A 20,972-nucleotide genomic window follows, 5' to 3' on the forward strand; every position below is an offset into this window, starting at 1 on the left:
ATGAACACGTGTGAGCACCAGCACACATGCATGTGTACTTGTGTGAGAGTGTGCATCCGATGAACACGTGTGAGCACCAGCACACATGCATGTGTACTTGTGTGAGTGTGCATCCGCTCGCATGTACATGCATGTGCGAGAACCTGCACATATGAACACACGTGAGAGCGTGCGTGCACCAGCACACATGCATGTGTATGTGTGTGTGTGCATGTGTGCACCTGCTTGTAGGTACAGGTACACGTGAGAGTGCACCTGCTTTTGTGTGCATGTGCGTGTGTGCACCTGCTCGTGTGTACGTGTATGTGCACACACCAGCACGTGTGCTCATGTACTTGTGTGTACACACATGCTCTTACGTGTGCGTATGAGTGTGTACCGTCCACACCAACCCACGGTGTTTTACTAAAACTCACGCTTTAAAAACTCTGAAAATAAAACCTCTTCCCCCAGTTTTCTCATTTTTGTCATGTCCCTGAGCACTTCAGAGTCACTTAAACGGGATCAATGCGGGAGGACGCCACAACCAAATCCTTCACGGCACGTACACGAATGCTCGGCGGAGGAGGCATGGGGTGGCGCGGGAACGGCCGCATGAGTGACACTTTTAATTAATCTTCTCCTGCTGTAGCAGCCGTGTTGTTAAAGTGTGGCAGAACAGATGTTCTCTCTTCGATGCCAGCACCCGAACCGCACACTATTTTTATCCGAAGCCTCAGTGCCCCGAGTGGGCTGGGACGGGGGAGCTGGAGTCGCATGCTTCATGGGGAAACACTTCCAGGAGAAGGACGTGAGCCAACCAAACGCATGCCTTCCCTTGGCCGGGGCCCCTCTCTAAGTGAGGGGTGCGTCTCAGAAGCGCAGCCTCGAGAGCTCCCAAACGGCCCACAGAAGTGAAGTTCACGGTAACTAAGTAGCAGTGGGACCCAGAGGCTGGGGCTCAGGCTGTCCCGGATCATCACAGAAGAACGGGGGCTTCAAACGCCCCCCAGGAAGCATTCCCGAAGGTCACGGTGTGTCTCATGGTGCTCGTCATCCTCCCGCTGCCCAGGACACAAGCACCAGGGATCACTTCTACCTCCGCTGTAGCTTCTTCAACAAGACAGTAGCAGGCGCTGTAGATGGATGTTGGGTACTATTTTCGGTGGATTCTGAGACGCCAGGGACTGTAAGATGGACCCATGGATTTAAATAAGATCTTAGAGATGGTAGGATGCCGGCTGATCTCAGAAAAAACTCAGAGAAGTCTATCTTGGAAGCCAGGAGATGGTGTTGCGTACACGCTCTACTGAACTCCGGCGGTACCGAGATCACCGGGAGGACCTGGAAAGGCGGAGGCGGAAGCGGAAGCAGGGGATCTCCCGAGTCTCCAGTTCCACAGGCTGTGATGGGGCCTGGGAATCTGCATGTGTAACCGAGCCTGTGCGCTACTCTGGGAGAACCACTGCTTGAAGGTCATAAGTCGGAGTGGGGTTTTAAGTGGTTGAGGGAGGGCTTGGAGGAGCTGCTCTTGAGGACCGTGTCAGTTTTCCAGGGCTGCCATAATGGAATTCCAACATCTGGCAGGCTTGGGACAACAGAATTTGCTGCCTCACGGTCTGGAGGCTGGGAGTCTGAGACAGGCAGGTGTCAGCACGGCCAGGTCCCCTGTGAAACCTGCCCGGGAGGGTCATTCCACCTCTGGTGGTGGCCAGCCTGTCCCTTGGTCTTGCATCTCGGTCTACCTGCCTCTGTTGTCACATGGCACCTCTGTCCTGCATGTCTGTCCCTTTCCCTCTTCTTACAAGACACCAGCTATTGGATTAAGGACCCACATCATTCCAGAATGACATCATCTCCATTAATTACACATGTAGCAACCCTATTTCCAGATAAAGTCACATTCTGAAGCACTGGGAGTTAGGACTTCAATATATTATTTGGGGAGTGGGGTGGGGGCGACACAATTCAACCCATGGCAGGGACCTAGAGGTAGCTCTTACCCTGTGTTCACATATGGTACACACGGACCCTGTTTGCCTAAGACGTTCCCTTCTTCCCCTCCCCCAGAGATACTTTCCCATATACATGTCCTTGGCTAAACTGTGAGACACCCCTAAGCCAAAGAGGTACAGCACAGACACAGGTCACCAGCAGAACAGACTTCCTCTGAGCGCTTGTGCCTGTGGAAGTATCCCGCGCTCACTCCCATTAGAAACCTGCGGGGATTACAGACAAGGGCTCCGAGTCACGTGGAAGTTCAAAGGACTCTTCTGTTCCCAGGCCTACAGATCATGATCATTTTGGCAATAAATGCATTAAACTTTACTTCTTAGGTAAGAGCATAACTTCATCTTCCCTGAGCTCACCTACGTAAAACCACATGCCCTTGGTTTCTGGGATCTGGTCTCCTCACACATAAAACGTGGACAGCTATGCTGTTTGTAAGGACTAAATGAAGTTGACCTGCTTTGCAGTTCTTGGCCAATGCGAACGTGAAATGGATGGAAGCGGTTATTAATAATTATTAGCAATGTAAACATCCCTTGGTAGCAGCTCAGAACTCAAGGGAGAGAGGTTTGATGTCACGCTTAAGATCTGGGGATGTGGTGGTCTGTCTGCCCAGGCAAAGTGAGATTCATTGTTTGTGTGTTTCTTCATTTCATTTCGATTTGGTCTATCTGGGCTGAGTGCTCTGAGGACAGAGTTCCTCTTGTCCTCTGCATGAAGATGTGGACACCTTCCACACTATCTAGAAAGGTCCAGATCCTGGCCCAGATCTTCAATATCCACTTCAGCTAACCATGAAGGCCACTACCAGCTTCTTTGTATGCTCAGAAAGTAAACAAAAGTCCTTTGCCTAAAGATACATTCCATGATAAAGTTTGGTCATTTTGGCCCGATTTTTGCACAAAATAGAAACAATAGCTATTAGTAACTGACCTCTATGTAAATTCACATCACCAGTCATCAGAAATAAGAGGTGACAGTACTTCCCACTATAGGGAAAAGGTGACAATAGTTGAAGGCCCCCCCCTTAGGTGTGAGTCAGAGCTAGGGCAACAACAATGATAACAGTAATATCATCATCATCACCATCATCAACACCATCATCATCATCAACACCGTCATCAACACACTGTCATCATCATAATCAATAGCCCTGTCATCATTATCAACAATAACATCATTAGCAATGAGTAACAGGACCATTCTCATCGACAGCACCATCATCAACAACAATGTCCTCATCACCATAGTGACGTCACCATCACCACCATCATCACAGTCACCAATAACACTGTAATCACCATCACCATCACCAATAACGTCACCTGTGCTGAAGAACAGTAACATCGTCACCTCTACTGCTACTAGGTCCTGCTAGGAGTACTTTATGAATTATAAATAACTTAAGGTAATGACCACTCTACCAGGCAGGTACTCTAATTATCTCAGTTTTATAGACAAGACACAAGGAAGTCACTGCTGTAGCTTCCTCCTTGGTGAAGGACCACCTGCCATTCTCCCTGCCCATTTTTACCAGTTTCCAAACTCGCTCTTTCTTGGCCACCTACAGCTTTTAGAGTCTTTCCCTAATAATTTGCTACATTCTGCCCCTTGTGGTTCTCTAGCTGGTGACGTCCGTCTCCTTGACGGTGGGCTCCTGGAGCATGGGGGCCCGTTCACACCCATGACGCGGGTGACGCAGCCCATCCCAGCCGAGGCTCTTGTCAGCTCCCTTCCCGTGCTGGTCGCCTGATGGGTTTCACGATGTGGTTAAGGTCCCTAGACTCCGGGCTACTCGCCAGCACCTCTGCCTTGCCCATCCTGGCCCATCCTGGCCTGCAGTCAGTATCTCGCAGACGGGAAGCATCAGAGAGACTCTCAGCTTGGACCGCTCCGTCTCTGTGGCCCCTCTGGCTGGGGGACAGATTCCCTGCCCTGAAGGGGGTGGCAGGCACTGGCAAATGCCCGCTCTGCCCTGACCCTGCCTGGGCCTGGGAAGGCAGGTACGAAGATGCAGGGCTGCAGCGCCCTCTTGTGTCCGAGCCTCACCAGGGCTCAGCATATGCGTCCGCGGGAGGAGCCCTGGGAGGGCAGCCATCAGCTAAAATGGTCGCTTGTCCCTGTGCACAGGAGATCACAAGAGTGGTCCCCACGGGCTCCTGGAGAATTTAGGTGTGGAGGAAATACCGGTCCTAGCCCTGCCCGTGCCCCTAACTATGTGCTTTGGGCAAGATGTCTAAAGTGTGTTAACAGTCTCATGTGTAAGAGTGGGTAGCGGTTCTGCTCGTGAGAAGGGAGCCGGTGAACTCCGGGACCCTTAGAGCAACCTCTAGGGCCTGAATCTACGAGTTTTTGTTAGGCAGCGTGTCCCCATGCATCTGTGACTTCCCTGAGGTCAAGGACGATGCTTATTCACACCCAGCACGATTCCCAGCACGATTCCCAGCACGGAGAGGGTTTCCCCTGGTTCTCCCAACCCTGCACACGGCTCAGTAACAGCACCGATCGCACGAAATGACATTCCTCCCTCAACACAAGGCCCTCCAGGCAGGACCTCTGTTCAATTCTTTGATTCCTTAACACCTAGAAGTATACAGCAGCTGCTCAATAATTGAACTGGGTGGAGGAGGGAGGTGAACGCCAGAACCTGTCTTAGGGCAAAGAGGCGGGGTGGGGAACAGGGCTTCTCCCGGACATTTTGATGAGTCTGCGGAGAAGGACACCAGGCAGGATGGGTGTTACTCTGCCTATGGCTTCCCTAACTTCATGTCCCCGTATGGACTGACAGCCACAGAGGATAAAATAGGCGGCTTTTAAAAATGTGTTTCGAGTGCTGTATCTTCAGCCAATGGCTGTGTAACAAGATCTAATACCCTCTCCTGGGGGAAAAAAATTAATGGAAGTGAAAGCAGATGTAACATTTAGCCAGGTGTCTCTGCTCATTTTTCTTTGAATGTGACTATTTTAAGAAAACTGGATGATCCAAAAAAAAAAAAAAAAAAAGAAAGAAGGAAAGAAAACCGGATGATCCTACTTTGTCTCCTTGGAGAGAAAAAAGTTGCTGACTTACTCGGCACCACAATTCCTGAAAAGAGCTTTGTAAGAACTTCTGCTTTTTCAAATTCATTTTTCAATTCTCTCTGCCCCTGCTCCGTCTTCTGCTACCATTTTGTCTTTTTTGTGTTGAAGAAGACCACAGTTGTTCTACATTTGATGTACCGAACTTCCCACTGTCCTGAGTGTGTTACATAGGGGGTCGGCGTCACCCACGAGTTACACGATGATTTGTAGTTCTTAGACTGAGTGTGCATTTATTTACGTGCTGGGTATGGGCTCGACTCCTAACTGTTGGTCTCTCCTTGGCTCCTTACTAGCCTGCAAACCCCTCGTGGTAGTAGGACAAGTGGCTCAAACCACATCCTCTAGATGCTCACACAAACGTGAGCCATCCCATGTTTGAAGCTACGGCTCTGGTGTGCACGACACGGACAGAACTTACGAGAATAAAAATGTGACTTTGAGCTTTGTTTGTCACCTTTTTCCTTAGCAAATCTTCCAGGTTTGCCTCTTGTTCTTTCACTGGGTACCAGGTGCCAAGCACACAAAACTTTCGACAGCCAGCCGTCACGTTCAGCGGGACCCACGGGGGAAGAAGTGTTCACAGAAGCACCAACATGGCGGCCACATGGCGTGGGGTCTGGTGCCGCTGCTACTACCGACTGGCTGGGTGGTTTGCCTGAGTCACCAACAGCTCTGTGCCTTGGATTCCTCAACAACAGAGCAAGGAAAGTGGGATTCACAATCACTGCACTACGTTTTGTGAGAACATTCTTCCTCCCATGGACCGATGGTTCAAGTCAATGACGGCGGACACCGACGGTGCCAAAGAGTTCCTTGAAGCAGTCAAGAATGATGAATTTACAGCCAACAGGATGCGTGGTAAACGGCCTTACAGTTTTGAAGACAGTTTATGGTATGGTGTAACGAGAAGAATTTATTAATATGAAAACTGCCTTATTCAACCATGCTGGACAGTATGGAGTAAGTACCAGCACCTTTGAAATATTCTGACAGATCAGTTTTAGAAAGTCTCCTGGACTCATGAGTGTCCAGGGTTGGATCCTTGAGACAGAAACACGCCCACTTCTCTTACAGCTCCTCCCGGCTATTTAAGCTTTGTTATTCAGTGATAACCAAGAGGGAGCTCCTAACTGGGGCCAAGAACTGGTAAGAAACTCCCCTTGGCAATCTGGTGTGCTGCTTCGAGCAGACGTCGCGGACCGGTCACCTGTGGTTCAGCTCTGGCCTGCTCATGCTCTGCTCAGCCAAAAGGAACGTGTTTCAAATCGTAGTTTGTTTCCAACATTTGGAAATTCGATTTTTGTATAAAAATATGGGTTTTGAAGTTCTGTTGAAATACTGTAAGATCCAGAAATCAGCTTCTGAATGGCGGCGACTGATTGGCGCTGAGGAGGAGCTGTTCTTCTCAGTCCGGGGGTGTTCTCTCCAGCGCCCTAAAGGGCCCTCACTCCCCATTATAATCTGCAGCGTGGGATTCACTCACGGACTCTCTGTCCCTGCGCCCCTAAGCATCTGCGCGTGCTAGTGTTCTCCAGCAGTGAGGAAGGGGAGAAGCAGGAGCTCGGGGCTGGACAAGCGTCTCTTCTCCAATACTCCTTTTCTTCTCCCTCAGCATCAATAATTAAGCTTGGAATTGATTCTTTTGAGGTGTTATCTAGGATGGAAACTTCTGTTGAGGGCCAGGTACATATTTCCAATCGAATACTCGTAACTCATCTCTGCTAGGCAAGTCATGTTCCCTGGTTTAAACCCCAAACCTCACCTGCTATGGGAACCTGGGCGGGAGACAGTGACGGCTATTTTGCTGGGGGTCAAAACAGGCCGGCAGGGTGGCTTAAGGTAAGGATTCTTTTGGTCCGGAGCAAAGGCCTTCGTATCTCCATCTAGAAAACAAACTTTTTGCAAACAGCCACGAAGTGGAAAAATAAAATGGACTTTGTCTGAGTATCTTCTTTTAAAAACAGTCCAGACCATGAAATGACACCCTGACACGATCAGAGAGCTGAAGTCACATCCTGTCCAAGGCGTGGGAGGCAGCGGCAACAAAACCCAGCTTACCCCGGACGGCCACGGCGTGACCTCCGGGGACTCGCTGGCTGCTAATGAGTCTCGAAGATGTCACATCCCATTAGCTGACAATCACCACGTTTCCACAAAGGACAACTCCATAAAACTGACCCCATACTGAATTTTGACTTCAGAGATGAGCTGGGATTCACGGTGTACTTGGGATCGCTCAGTGTGTGAAGTTCTTCTGTGTTAAGATAAGCACCGTCGCATGTGGCCGGAGATACCCGATGTCTGGAGAAGGTGCCCAGTTTGCGTGGGTGCTGGCATGTTCCTTACAGCTTCTCTGCTGTGTCAGTCTGGGGAAAGAACAATCCTGCACGCTTATGATGGCGAGAACAGGAGGTCACAGAGTCCCCAAGAGCCCAAAGGGAGCCTCCTAGGACATCTCCATCACTGGCCACCTAGTTTCCGCCTGAAGAACTCCTGGAAGGACCTTCCGCTGTCATGGTGTGGACATGGAGGGCACACACAGCTAGAACCTTAGAACAGAGCTTACCACCCTTCGTGGCTTTTCCTCGTGTTCTGTGCCGACCCAACTCCCTGAAACCCTCTCACGGGTCCCAGGGCTTCCTCTGAAGAAGCATGTCAAGTCTGCCCAACAAAGTCTCTATCCACTTGGAAAATTCGTTCAGACCCATCTGCTGCGTGTTACAGATAGAATTTAAAATCTGCACATTTTTCCTGCTTAGGGTCCTCTTTCATTGTTTCCGACATTTCTGCCTAAACAAGGAAATCAGTGCTTGCACTTTCATATCCTGCGGGTGTACCTTCATGAGCGATGGCAGGAAGTAATAAAGAATATCTTGGCTTTCCACATCATGACGGGTAGCTTTCGTAACTTTTAAAAAGGACACATGAGTTCTTTTCTGGGAAGTTCTAGAGTATGATTCTGACTTCGAACTCAGTTTGTGTTGGCCTCTAAGTGTAGCACTTCGGTGTGGCTTTTGTTCATTCCTTTAGGAGATGTGCTAAGGGGAAACTGAGGCAGGGTAAGGGAACAGACAGTGCCAAGGGGGTTGGTACAAGTGAAGGAGATGCAGGCAGAGGTGAGCTAGGAGGGAGGGGAGGACGGGCCCTTCCACGGGCTCCAGCCCAGGAGGGCCTGCACCCGCCCCCACGCCTCCTGCACACACGGTGGCGTCCTCGTGGGGGCTGGGCTCAGGGAGCGCACCTGTACCAACTCCACGGCCATCCAGTCTACGATAGCGTGGCTGCGTAGACGCCAACGAGACAGGTCCTGACTTTGGGGAGCTTAGTGCCCAGGAGGGAAGGTGTAAGACACAACAGCCTAGCGGAGGCCACAGAGGCTCTCAGAGGAAGGAGAAAGTGAGGGGTCCGAGAAAGTTCATGGGCTCGGACACGGGGGGGTTGTAGGCATCTGACAGGCTGAGGAGAGGCAGGTTTTAGTTTAGTTTAGTTTTACGGGTTTAGGAGCATCCCAGGCATCTATTCCAGCAGTGGCCTTCCAAGAGGAGAGAGCCTCAGGGGCGGCGGCTCTGTGGGACGCAGCTAGAATTTCGGGACATGGGAGCTGGTGGGGGCAAGAATGACCGGCATTCTCGAATTTATCATTTCCAAATTCACCGCTCTCCAAAGTGGTCTCACCATGCTCCTGGATTGACCTGGAAAGCCCGCGCTATTCTTCCAAACTAATAACATATTATAATGCCAATAAGACTTCGTTTTGATCTGTTTTGTCTATCGAAGTTCCTGTAACGTTGCACTTGACAACGGGTGGGCAGGGCCAAGTCGGAGGCGCTCAGACCCGACCGTAGGCTGCCTCTGGAGCTGGCCGAGGAGGGTGGGGTTCCGTTTACCAGTCACTTGGTGAGCTGTCCCCTTCTCACAGACAGTGCTTTTTCTGCCCTGGGTCTGGGGCAAACGGGATTTAAGGCAGAGAAGATATAAACGCAGAGATAAAATAAAACTAGCTTAAAAGGATTAGGTGGGAAAAGCAGAACGATGTAAAAATAAAGATTAAAATAAAGGAGAGAAATCCAGGAAACAGGGTAGAACGTCCAGTGTGTGCTCTGGGGACCTACCGATGGGGCGGGGGACATCTGCTCCCTTGGAGCTCTCCAGCCGCCCTACTAGGGGTGGGGGCATGGCTCCCAGCCCACACTCATTTTGGACATGAACACCTGGTCAGGTGTGTGGTCTGCAAACATTCCCTTCTCCCCCAACGTGTACTGCCTCTTTGCTCTGTGGAGGGCGTCCTTGGCTGTGCACCCACTTTCCCCCAAGTTCCCTTTCCTGCCCATTTGTTGAACAAGAGCTCAGCAGGGACAGGACAAAAGTAACAAATCATTTTCCATCAGCAGTCTCCTACAGAAGTCCTTCCACTGTTTCCCAGCTGTTGCTTTGCAGCTGAGAAGTCTGACACTACCCTAAGTATTTAAAAGAAAAGGAGAAAAGGAAAGACAAAAGAAAAGAAAAAACCCTCCATAGTGCTTCTCCCTGTAACCTTATGTAATTTCGAACCTTTGAATTATCAAGCTTCCCTCAAAGGAATTAACGTCAGCTCCTTCCTCACATTCTTGTAAGACGTCCAATACTTCTCTCCTCTCCAATGATTCAGAGCTTGGCGGGATTTTTTTCTAGTGTATCTTGGCTTATTTCCCCCCTTTTATTCATTCCAGTCTCTCCAAGAACCTCCACACGGCAGATGCATTTCTTGGAACTGTTATCCATAGCTCTCAAGATTTCTTTGAGTGTTTGTCTCTGACAAGTTGTGGTCTTCTGGGCGATGCTGCTGGATGTCCAGATTACTGTCTGGTGGGATTCTGTTCATAATGTTGCCCGAGCAAGGACGCTTTTGAGAATGAAGGAAAGGCTCTGAAAATGATTATCAGGCCTCCACAGGTCTTTGTGAGGCATCATCTGTGCTTCCTTGGAAAACCAGGGTGTATAATGATTGATTCCTCTGTTCAGTTTTTCTTTTAAACTAAAACGATTTAGGGGAGGGCAAACATTCTGTTGAGTCAGTTTACCCTTTTAATTTAGCTTTTAATTGTAATTCTGGAGCAGTTAACACGCAGTGTTGCATGAGCTTCATGTGCATGACGTGGTGGTTCCACCGTTCCCTACAGTGTTCACTGCTCATCAAGACGAGTCACTCATCGTTCCCTCCACCTGTTTCCCCCACGCCCCCCTCCCCACCCCCCATGACCATCGGTGTGTTCTCTGTGGGTCAGTTTCTTGCTTTGCCTTTATTTTCATTCTGTCTCTTTTATTTGTCTCTTTGTTCATTTGTTTTGTTTCTTAAATTCCACATAGATGTGAAATCATACATCATTTGTCTTTCTCTGACTCACTTATTTCCTAGAACTCTCTAGATCCATCCGTGTCGTGGCAAATGGCAGGATTTCATTCTTTTTCACTCTTTAGTACTCCACCGTATGTACCTACCGCAAGCTCTTTACCCATACCTCTGTCCACAGACCCTTGGACTGCGTCTATAATTTGGCTATTGTAGATAATGCTGCAGTAAACACGGGAGTGCATGGATCCTTTCCAATTAGTGTTTTTGAATGCTCTGGGTAAGTACCAAGAAGTGGAATTACTGGATCATATGGTAATTCTATTTTTAACTTTTCGAAGAACTTCCATACTGGTTTTCATAGTGGCCGCATCACTCTGCGTTCCCACCAACAGAGCATGAGTGTTCCTTTTCCTCCTCATCCTCACCAACACTTGTTGTTTCCTGTGTCTTTGATCTGAGCCATCCTGACAGGTGTGAAGGGATGTCTCATTGTAGTTTTGTTTGTATTTCCCTGAGGATGAGTGATGTTGAACATTCTGTCACATGTCTGTTGGCCACCTGGATGTCTTCTTTGGAAAAATGTCTGTTCATGTCTTCTGTCCATTTTTAACTGCTTGTTTTTTAGGTGTTAGAGCAGTTCTTTACATATTTTAGATACTGGCCCTTTATTGCATATGTCATTTGTAAACATCTCCCATTCTGCAGGTTGTTTTTTTAGTTTTGTTGATTTTATTTATTTATTTATTTACTTATTTACTTACTTACTTACTTATTGGGTAATCATGTCCTTCATGAATTGTGCTATGAATCCTAGGCTTTAGCTTTCACTCTCGACGTGATCTATCTCTTTTTACTTTCCATAAATTCTTCAGTGTTTTGTCTGCTGGCATCCCCCTTCTTGATGAACCAGTGGTGCCATTTATTTTTTTCATTTTCTGTGTCTTTCACCACTTACTGTAGAAAGGAGAGAGATGTGTGTGCTCTGGAAGCCATTCTGAAGAAAAATACACTTTAGGAAATGTGATGTGGTGGTCCAGAGCGAAGTGGCTGGCTGGGGAGAGAGAGCGTGAAGGGCACTTGACGGGTGCAGGCTCTCGACTCGCTGGAGTCGGGGCAGTGAGCATGGAAGGACTATGCAGGTCATGGAGCTGTTACAATTGCACTGAATGGACACTTCAAGGAGCACGTTTTCAGGAAAGACTTTATTTTGTCTGAAGTGCCCTGTCCCCTGGTACTGGCCCAGCTCAGAAACTTGCTGGTGATGAAGGGGTCCGGTGGGAAAGTGAGAAGTTTCTCCCCCAAGGGAAATACTTGTTTGGCTGTTACTGAGGAGGAGCAACAGGGCTCCTTTTGAGGGTTCTGCTTGGAGTCTGACAGCATTTACTGTTGAGTTTAACATCTTCCAAGGAATTCATGTAAATTTTACTAATGATTTAACCTGCCCTAAGAATCCCTCTCCTTGTTCTTGGTACCCACAGCCTCAGAGGGCGTAGCTCCAAGTGTCTGCGGCACTGAACAGCTGTTCTTCCTCAGAGACAGAGCAGCGATGCTCCAAGGAGCCTGCAGCCTGACTCCCCACATTCACGTGGACAGACTCAAAATTAGAAAGGGCAGCCCAGGTCAGTGCCTTGGAAACCCGGTGTAAGAGATGTCTGGAGGATTAGGTAGCTTGCGGAAGCAAACCATGTGCTTTTCTCTTTCAAAATCTTGTCATAGGGGATTGAAATCACCCTATATGTTTGAAGCTAATAATACAGTTTTGTCCATAAGGATGCAGATGATTTATTACTTTTCCAGCTCTGACACTATTACTTATAATTATTTGAATTAACGTCAGTGGAAGAGAATATTTGATGCCTACATCGGGCCAGAGTGTGAGAGCGTGCACCTGCTTTGGTGTGCACTGAAGGACTGGGTGTGAACCAGCATTAGCTCTGGGCCACACTGGAGGGATCTGGAGCTGTCTTCTCCTCATGCATGGCCGATAGCTATCATTCAGCGAGAAGCACTGGGCAACAAACTTTCGCCGGGATAATTTCTGTATCAGTGTCAAGATCAGTAGACATTTCCATTCCTTCCAGGAAGAGATACGTGGCACGTGGGCACCCCCTCCTTCCCTCACTGCTGCATGTGGCACACATGACCAATCAACTGCTCACGACATTCCTCCTCGCTGAGCTGGACTTGGCCGAAGCTTGCTTCTTACCTACAGCACTGTAGCCAGTGACTTGCAGTGATGTGGAGTTGGGTCAACACCTATTTCTCGTCCCTGCCACACATGGCTTTGCTCTGACTACAACTCAGGGAGAACGTAACATAGCACATCAGTGAGCAATTCTCCTGTTATATTCCCTGAGGTCCAGATGTGGCCAGGGTGGCTGTGAGCACTGGGCAGCTGAGGGAGTAAAGGCAGAGAGAGGAAATGGCACACACAGAGAAATTAGCCAGTACTGGAGAAAGTAAGAACCTCTGGTTCCTTCATAAGTTCTGCCGAGAACTGGCTGTGGAGGGCTCCCACGGCTTACGCGCTCCGGAAGCCACCAGGCTCTAATACTCTGTGCCTAACAGAGGGGTGATGCAAGGTTCTGTGGCTCTGTCAACCACAGTCCCTTCTGGAACGTTCTACCCTGCTAGTGTAAGGGCAGACCCAGAGCTTCAGGCTCCACCTGATGAGGTATCAGACGGCCACTCACATTTGGAAACACCGAGTGAAGGATTTGCTTTGTTAATTTCACAGAGGTGAAGCCTCCGTAGCATTAGCCCCACCTTCCAGATGCCGAGGCAGGGGCTGGTGGTCAGGTAAGACACTCTTACCTGTGATGGTGATGGTGACAACGGCAACAGTGATTGCAACATTAGCTGTCACTTACTAACTACACATTTGCTGTCGAAGACGCCATGGTAAGCACTGTGTGTGCGTGATCTCCCTCTGTTCTGACAACAACCTGTGAGACAGGTGCTGTCGCCACCCTAGCTTCCAGGATGAGGAAACAAGGGGTCCGCTGGGCGAGCCAATGTGCCCAAGTACAAAACTAGAAGTGGAGGGACCCAGCTTCTAGCCAGCTCCGTCTGATTTCATCCTTCCTTGCTGTCCACTTCTGTGACTTCTCTCTCTCCATGGCAGTAACAGCCCCGAGCACTTAACAGTAAGAAGAAAATCAGATAGAGCCCTTCACTGTATTTTAAGCTTATGTCATTGTATTTTATTTCAATTTGACTTCCAGATGCAGAAGTTTCTCTTGATAAATTAAGTTGCTGAGTCTATGGCCTAGTATCTTAACCACTGGCAAGTTGCTCCTAAATCACAACTTAACACTGAAGAGAGGTGAGGGCCAGAACCGCCGCAGGATTCCTAACACAGGTTGCTCCACGCTCCACTCAGAACAGGAAGAAAAGCAAGAATACCATGTTGGGTTCCAAGAAAAAGAAGTTGATTTATTAATTTTGAAACAGGAAACTGGAATGAAATAGCGTACGATGCTTCATGCACAGGTCCTGTTCTCCTGGTGGAGTTCAGGCATTTCTTAGAAATAGGGCTGACTGCGTCCGTAGGGCAAACTCGAAGGAAAATGAATCATGCTCTCCGGATTCAGTTTGAAGAGAAAAATCCGATTCTCTAAACACAGGCCATGATTGTAAAACTCAGATTTTGTAAATGGTGCTCTTTGAGTCAGCGGCTCCGTGGCTCTCACGGTTGACTTCAGCTGGGGAGGAGGAAACTCCAACTACTTTTCAAAGCTCTGTGTGGCGTGAGTGTTCATTTCCCTTTCTAACATGGGAGAAGACTTTCTGGAGAAAATGCACACTCCTGCTAACACGCCAGCGTTGTCTTCTGGAAGCCTGGTTTAGACCCCACTTCTTTCCTCAGCGGCCCTTCGTCTTCCTTCCAGAAAGCGGTGCCGCCCTTTCTCCGTCACCAGGTCTTATGGGGCTGCCCTTAAATTTGTGTCCCTGAGAAAAACAGTGACAGAGCTTCTCTCCTCTCTTTCTTACAGAAGAAGGTGATTTGGGTCACACAAGGGAGGTGTGGGTTAGCTGTGTCCCCCCAAAAGATCTGTGCAGTCCTAATCTCAGTACTTGTGAGTGTGCCCTTGTCTGGAAATAGGACCTTTGTCCATGTAACCGAGTTAAGATGATGTTGACGGGATGGGTGGGTCCTCACCCCCGGTCGGTGTCCCTACAAGGAGACAGAAGCGGGCTGAGAGACACAGGAGGAAGTGCCTCTGGAGGCAGCGATTGGGGCGGGTGCATCTACAATCAGGATCACCACCGATTTCTGGCAGCATGAGAAGCTGGAGAGGGGCACGGAGCCTCCAGGAAGGCCAAGCCTGCGGACAAGTTGCTTTCTCACTCTGGCCCCCAGAACTGCGAGAACACATTTCTGTTGCTCTAAGCCCACTGAGCTTGTGGTAATGGGCTATGGCAGCCCCAGAAAACGTATACAGATGGTGACTACTTTTTTCCTTTAAGAGAACACAGGAGGTGCCCAAGGCTTGAAGGTGATGTCCCAGCTCTGTGGGCATGCAGCCAAGCTTCTGAGCTAGTGCCCTGGGGCCGCTGAGGAATCAGCGCCAGATCCCGTCGCGCGCAGTGGTCTGACGGTGAACCCACAGCCGTGCCCACGCCGCCTGGGCCAGCTCCTCCAAGGGGCCGATCAGAACCTACCCTTGCCTGGGGAAAGCTCTGGGGAAGGGACAAGCCCTCACTGAGCCTCCAAAGACAAAGCACAGAAGGGGAGGGCAGTACGTTCAGTGTAGGGAGCTCTAACATCTCTTTGTAAGAGGAGAAATCACAAGGAATCAGAAATGGGGACATAAACACCAAAAATGAGGAGTGTGCTTTTCAAATCGTAGAGCTGAACACGGGTGAGGCTCTTCTATCACCGCAATCGTACTGGGTCAGTGAGAAAACCAGCAAACTGGAACTTATGGATATTTCCCGGAAAATCGCTATAAAGTGTTACATCATAACGCCAGATTCTGGATGTTCCGCCGGACCCCCGAGATCTGGAGAACAATCTAAACATCTGTACATTAAACACACGGCACATTTCCACCGGGTCCTACCGCTTCCCGCTTACAGGTGTTCCTCACGCAAGCTCTCGGTGACCGTCTGAAACCCACGTCTTGTCGACAGAGACGCTGGCACGGGTGGGGGGGGCCTTGCTCGGTCGGGAGTGGAGGTAAGTGTCTTTGCTCACCTGTGCTATTTTAACCTATCGTGTGCCAAAGTATAAAAATAACATATGCCTTTAAAAATGTTTACATAATTAAAATTAAGAATTTAAGAATCACAGAGGCGCCCAGGGAGCTCCGTCAGTGAAGCGTCTGCCTTCAGCTCAGGTCATGATCTTGCAGAAGACGGAGCCCCGCGTCGGGCTCCCTGCTCCGCGGGGCGCCTGCTTCCCCCTCCCCCATCCACTTGCGTGGACGCGCTCTCTCCATCTGTCAAGTCTTAAAAAACTCACACAGAAGTACAGAAACGACAGACCTCGAGGAAGCACAGACCGAATGCTAAGGAAGTGGAGAAACCAGCACCAGACGAGGGGACCTAGGGGACGTGTGACAATGAGGGTGCGGACGGCCCGCGGCTGTGACTGGGCACCTGTTCTGGCTGTTGGTGTCCGCCCTGTCCTGGTTCTAAATCCTCGGGCCACAGCCCTGTCCGTGGTCCAGACGGAGCGGGTCACGCTCCCTGAGCGACGGCTGAGTCCCTGAACGTGAGGCGTCCCTAGAGCTCCCTGCCCCCACTTCCCACAGACCCCCCTAATGTCCTCACGGTTTCCCTCAGCCCAGGTGGGGGGGGCTTCTTTGTTGCTGGGGCCACTCTGGCTGCATCTTCGAGGCCACGTTGGTCGGCCCAGCGCTGCGGGGGGCGAGGGAAGCCCGCAGGGCCAGGGGTGGGGACATTAGTTGGCTCAGAGGCTTACGGGGTCTCCAGAGTAGCATCGGGGTGTGGGAGAAACACTCGGGGGATGAAGTTAACAAACGCTGCCGCGGGCTGGACAGGCGGGTCCGCGCTCATCGCTGCGGGGAAACGCGGGGGGAGGGGAACTGCTGAGACTTCGTGTTGGTTGTTGCATTGGACAAACCTCCGCTGGACCGGCGGGGGCTCCCCGGCCGTGGGGACCCTCCATGTGCTCTCAGGGCTCCCCGGGCTCCTCTGGTGCTCCACCCTGCCTTCCCTCCAGTCTGAATCTCACTCGCACCTTCATCTGAAGAGTCACTTCACGGGAGCCTTTCCTTGCTTTGTCGTCCCCAACGCGACCCCTCCCCAACGCGACCCCAAGCAATTGGACTCCGACAGCACAATCATGTGAAACTTTACCCCGCGGCAGTCACCGGCAACACGGGTGGGGGACACCAGGGGCAGGACCCAGATTAGTTTCATGGTGGCCAAGTCTCCCCTCACTGCACCCGGGGCCTTTCTAGGCTGCACCACACAAGTCTTTCTAGAAAACCCCCTTTTAAAAATGAGGTTTTGATTAGGTTTCAGAGGCCAAAGTTAATTTGGACCTTTGAGTGACTCGAGCCAGAAACAGGTTAATACGAAAAGAACATTTACAGAGAAATGCTTTAGACCAGAGGGCTCGTTCACGCGGATGCTGAGATACGGCGACGCGCTAAATACTTAAATGGAGTCTAGATGCCGGATCCTCGTCTGGGACGTTCTGCGTCGCGTTCCCTTCCATCCGGCCCTTCTGGGTTTTGTCAGGACGCCGCGGGCTTCACAGTTCACTTCCTCCTCCTGGAGCCCCGGTCCCGGCCGTCTGCCGCCGCGGCTTCGGTCAGGCTCTGCCTCAGCTCCGCGCATGCAACTCCCCGTGGACAGTCGAAGCATCGGACTCTCGGGTTCTTTCCTGCTTTGGCTCCCGAGGTCTCAGCCCCTGGCCGGCTGGTCCCCAGCACGCACGGGAGAGCGGGGTTCGGTAATAACCTTGGAGGGGTCAAGGGGGGGCTGAAGTTGTACTTCAGAGGCCCCCAGCCCCAACCCTGTTATCTGGGGAGAGTGTCTGGGGTGAGCCTGGGGTGGCCCAGGGCGGCGGCGTTCTGTCGTGAGGCCTCTTCAGACTTTGGGAGTCATGAAAAGAGGGTGAGGTCGTGCCCTGGCCAGCAGCTGGCAGAGGCTAACAGAGACCGAGTCCAGCAAAAATTCCTGTTCTCCACCACGGCTCGCGAGACAGAGCTGCTCCTGGCCGCGTCCGTCCCCCTGCCTCAGCGTCTCGCCTCGGAGGTGACCTCGGGGGCTCTTCTTGGAGACATGATTTGTAATGACCGTGTGTACTGGCGCTTACCTTTGCGTGGGTTCCTACCTTGTTCTTCTAGGATACGAGAACAAGATGCAAAATGCTGGTTTGCCCACTGTGGGACGTGGCTACTGTTCTGTGTGTGCGGACGGTGTGATCGGGAACGCTCTGGGATAAATTATCCATGAATTACGTCACCGGAGAATAGTTTGTTTTTTCCTGTCGGAGACTGTTTCTATCACGCCCATCCTTAAATATGCACGAGAAATTGATCTGTGAAATTCCTTTATTCACTTTAGACGCGGCCTACGTCCATCAAGGTGGGAGGCACTCACTCGCCCACTCCCAGGACCATTTGCAGACCATGCTGAACTCTGGGATTAACGGCGTGCAAACCCTCGGATGGGCTGTAAACCGTGAGGGAAGGTGTAAGACCCACGGAGAGGTGGTGCGGTGACCTGCCAGCGGTCCCCCATACCGGCCACCGGGCAGGACCTGTCCTGTTCTGGGACTCACTCCCACCATTGACCCACACTCACCTGCTGGCGGTCCCCCATACCCATGACCCGTGACATACCCTGCCCCCGTTCTGGGACTTGCGGCCCCCCGCCCCCGCACATCTGGGCACCGGCCGGCCGCCCCGCTCACCTTCGCACTTGAGCAGGAAGAAGTCGGCGCTGTGGCTGAAGGACGCGCTGAAGTATGTGCAGTTCTCCACCAGGTCGCAGGACAGGCACTGCCTGTTGAAGGTGCCCACCGTGCTGGCGCTGGAGGGGCAGAGACAGTGGGCCGTGAGCCCCGCGGACAAGGTGCAGATCCCCGGTGGCCCCGGAGCCCCCCACGTGCTCGAGTCCCTGGTGCCGTGCCTGAGCGCTGGGCCCCTGGCGTTCATCTCCTGAGATCGCCCCAACGCTCGGATCTGTGTCCCCCTTCCTGGGGGCGGCCCCCAACTCCGAGGAGCTCACAGCATTTCCGCTCCTGGGGGACGCACTCTCTCCCTGGGGGAGCGCTCGGTCACCTGCGCCTTTATCAGGCCCATGTGCCCCCAGCGTGAGGGGGTGCAGTGCTCATGCACTATCTAGTACCTTGTACCCTGCCCTCCGGAGAAGAGGAACTGGCTTTCCGCACCTCAGGACCGTATCCGAGCGCCCGGTGCTGGCGTAGGGCGCATTAGGACCCAGAGACACGGGCTGGACTGAACTTGGGCTGCACCCCAGTGGGTTTTCCTGCAGGGTGGCACCGAAAGCTGGTGCTCCTCACTCGGTGGGGCCGGGGCAGCAGGACCCCGTGACCACGCTCGTCTAGCACAATGTCACATCAGGAAGGCCTGAAATGTGTTTCCAACCTAAAGATACAGGCGGAGCCTGGCACACGCCTGAGGGGAAGTTCCTGCGAGCATTCTGCAGGGGAGGGGTCCACTCTGACCCCGGGCCCCACCAGAAACCTGTCTACAGCAGGACGATCCCTCATGCTGGACAGAAGATGACCTTCCAGCCTCTGTGTAAGGTAGAGGGAAAGGCACGCGGTGCACCTTGATCACCTTCTGACCCCGGGGGGACGAACTGAGCTACGTTATCTGGACAGACATGCCCGGCTGCACAGAGAAGCCTGGGACCCCACGGCTTTGCCAGAGTTTTCTTCCTTCCAAAAGGACTCGGCCGAGCCTGCCTTTCACCGCCAGCATATGCCCTGGTGGGCAGGAGGGGACACACTGGTCCCCGATGGGCTTCTCCAGGGTCCCCACCACAGGGAGAGGAGCCAGGCGTCGGCTCCATCCAGACCGAGTCACCCTCGCGGGCCCTCAGGTGCGCACAGAGCAGCTGGTGTCTGAGGGCCACCACCAAGGTCACGTCCTAGTTGGCGAAACACCGAGGACGTACAAGGTGCCCCATTTCCGCCTCTGGCGATCCCGTCTCAGAGTCCACCACCTGCTCCAGCCAGAGCAGTCACTGGGCCACACTGAAGAGGGACCCGCCCTAGGAAGGCTTCCTTTCCAGGATTCCGACGTCAGCCCCCACCCTCCCCTTCTCTGAGGTTACAGAGCTGCCGGTCACAACGGGTGGGGCGCCGAGACGGCAGAGCCGGCCTCCAGCACACACCCCACCAGACCTGCCTCCGATCAAGCCCAGGGAGACCGAACCCTCCAAATCAGACTCAAACGATGGTGAGAAGGAGAGACACTTGGTTTTCAACACGAGGAAGTGAGTCGGGGGAACTTGTTCAGCAAAAGCAGAAAAAGAAAACAAAAGCTCCCGCCACGGCGGACGCTGGTCCCCGTAGTTCCTGCTTGTGCTCTCGGGATGCTGCAGGGACACCCTGGGGTAGGTTTGCCCCACACCTCCCCTCCCCTCTCCCCTGCGGTGCAGGGCACACCAGCCAAACCAAGAACCCCCCAGGGCAGTGCCCACGTACCTGTAGAGCTGCCTCCTCCGGGGCAGGTCCTCCGTGCTCAGGAAGTAGCTGCAAAGACCAGCAGGTGAAGAGGGTGCCCTGGGGGTGGGCCAGCCTTCCAGCCGCCAGCGGCACGCGCTTCCCTGGGAGTTCTGGGGGTGCGTGGGGACAGGACCTACTGTCCCGCTCAGGCCCAGCCCTGTGGCAGGCAGGGGGGGGGGGCGGGGGGGGGGGTGGGCAGGGCTATGCTGGGGTCAGTGGGTCCCTGCACTCAGATGCAGAAATTTCTCTGCAAGACTGTGAGGCTCCTGGAGGGCCAGGCCCCAGCCAGGTAACCTCGTAAAGCCTGGGGCAGGGACATGGAGGTGTGGTGCTCACCTGCCCTGGGAGCTCGGGCGGGAGCCTGGACGCTGGTCCCAGGATCAGGGGGCAGCCGCCAGTCGCACCCCGGCCCGGCCTCCGCCATCGGAACAGAGCCCCAGCCCCCTGTCACCATAGGAATAACTGAATCGCTGGGCTCAGTGACCTGACCTCACTTTGTCTCAGCTGACTTGTTTTTGGACGGGGCAGGAGGCTGTAAACGGAGCCTGTGGAGCCGCGGTGCAGGATGAGAGGGTGCTCACGGGGCACTCTGTGCACTGCCTAGAACTCGCAAATGGTGGGTCTGGCCCCTCAGCTTCCTCAGCTCAGGGTCTTGCAATGTTGGACGTGGGGCCCTTGAGACAATGGACCTAGGGAGTCCTGTGCCACTGAATGGAAGGGCTTGGGGCTGGAGGCCGGCCGTACTCACATCTTATTCCGCTTCTCGTCATAGGACAGGATCTTGGTCACGTCCCAGTCTCCGGAGGTGATGGACTGTATGTTGTCATTGCTACTGTTGGGCTGGAGTACCGGACAGGATGTGGGGGAGCTGGCCAGCCCGACCCACGCTTC

At 52.4% G+C, this 20,972-nt stretch overlaps 1 protein-coding gene across 4 annotated transcripts in view; it reads right to left on the minus strand.

The window, feature by feature from the left end:
* Window positions 1-20,972, minus strand: part of DPP6 (dipeptidyl peptidase like 6) — an 857,378-nt gene that overhangs the window by 42,429 nt on the left and 793,977 nt on the right. For all 4 annotated transcript variants that reach the window (XM_059396038.1, XM_059396041.1, XM_059396039.1 and 1 more), the window contains exons 14-16: window positions 20,830-20,921; window positions 20,061-20,108; window positions 18,297-18,415 (exon numbers count right to left, since the gene is read on the minus strand). In XM_059396038.1, the coding sequence (XP_059252021.1) occupies window positions 18,297-18,415; window positions 20,061-20,108; window positions 20,830-20,921 (259 nt within the window). The remainder of the gene's footprint in view (window positions 1-18,296; window positions 18,416-20,060; window positions 20,109-20,829; window positions 20,922-20,972) is intronic.

This window comes from Mustela nigripes, chromosome 4 (genome assembly GCF_022355385.1).
Source record: "Mustela nigripes isolate SB6536 chromosome 4, MUSNIG.SB6536, whole genome shotgun sequence".
NCBI lineage: Eukaryota > Metazoa > Chordata > Mammalia > Carnivora > Mustelidae > Mustela > Mustela nigripes.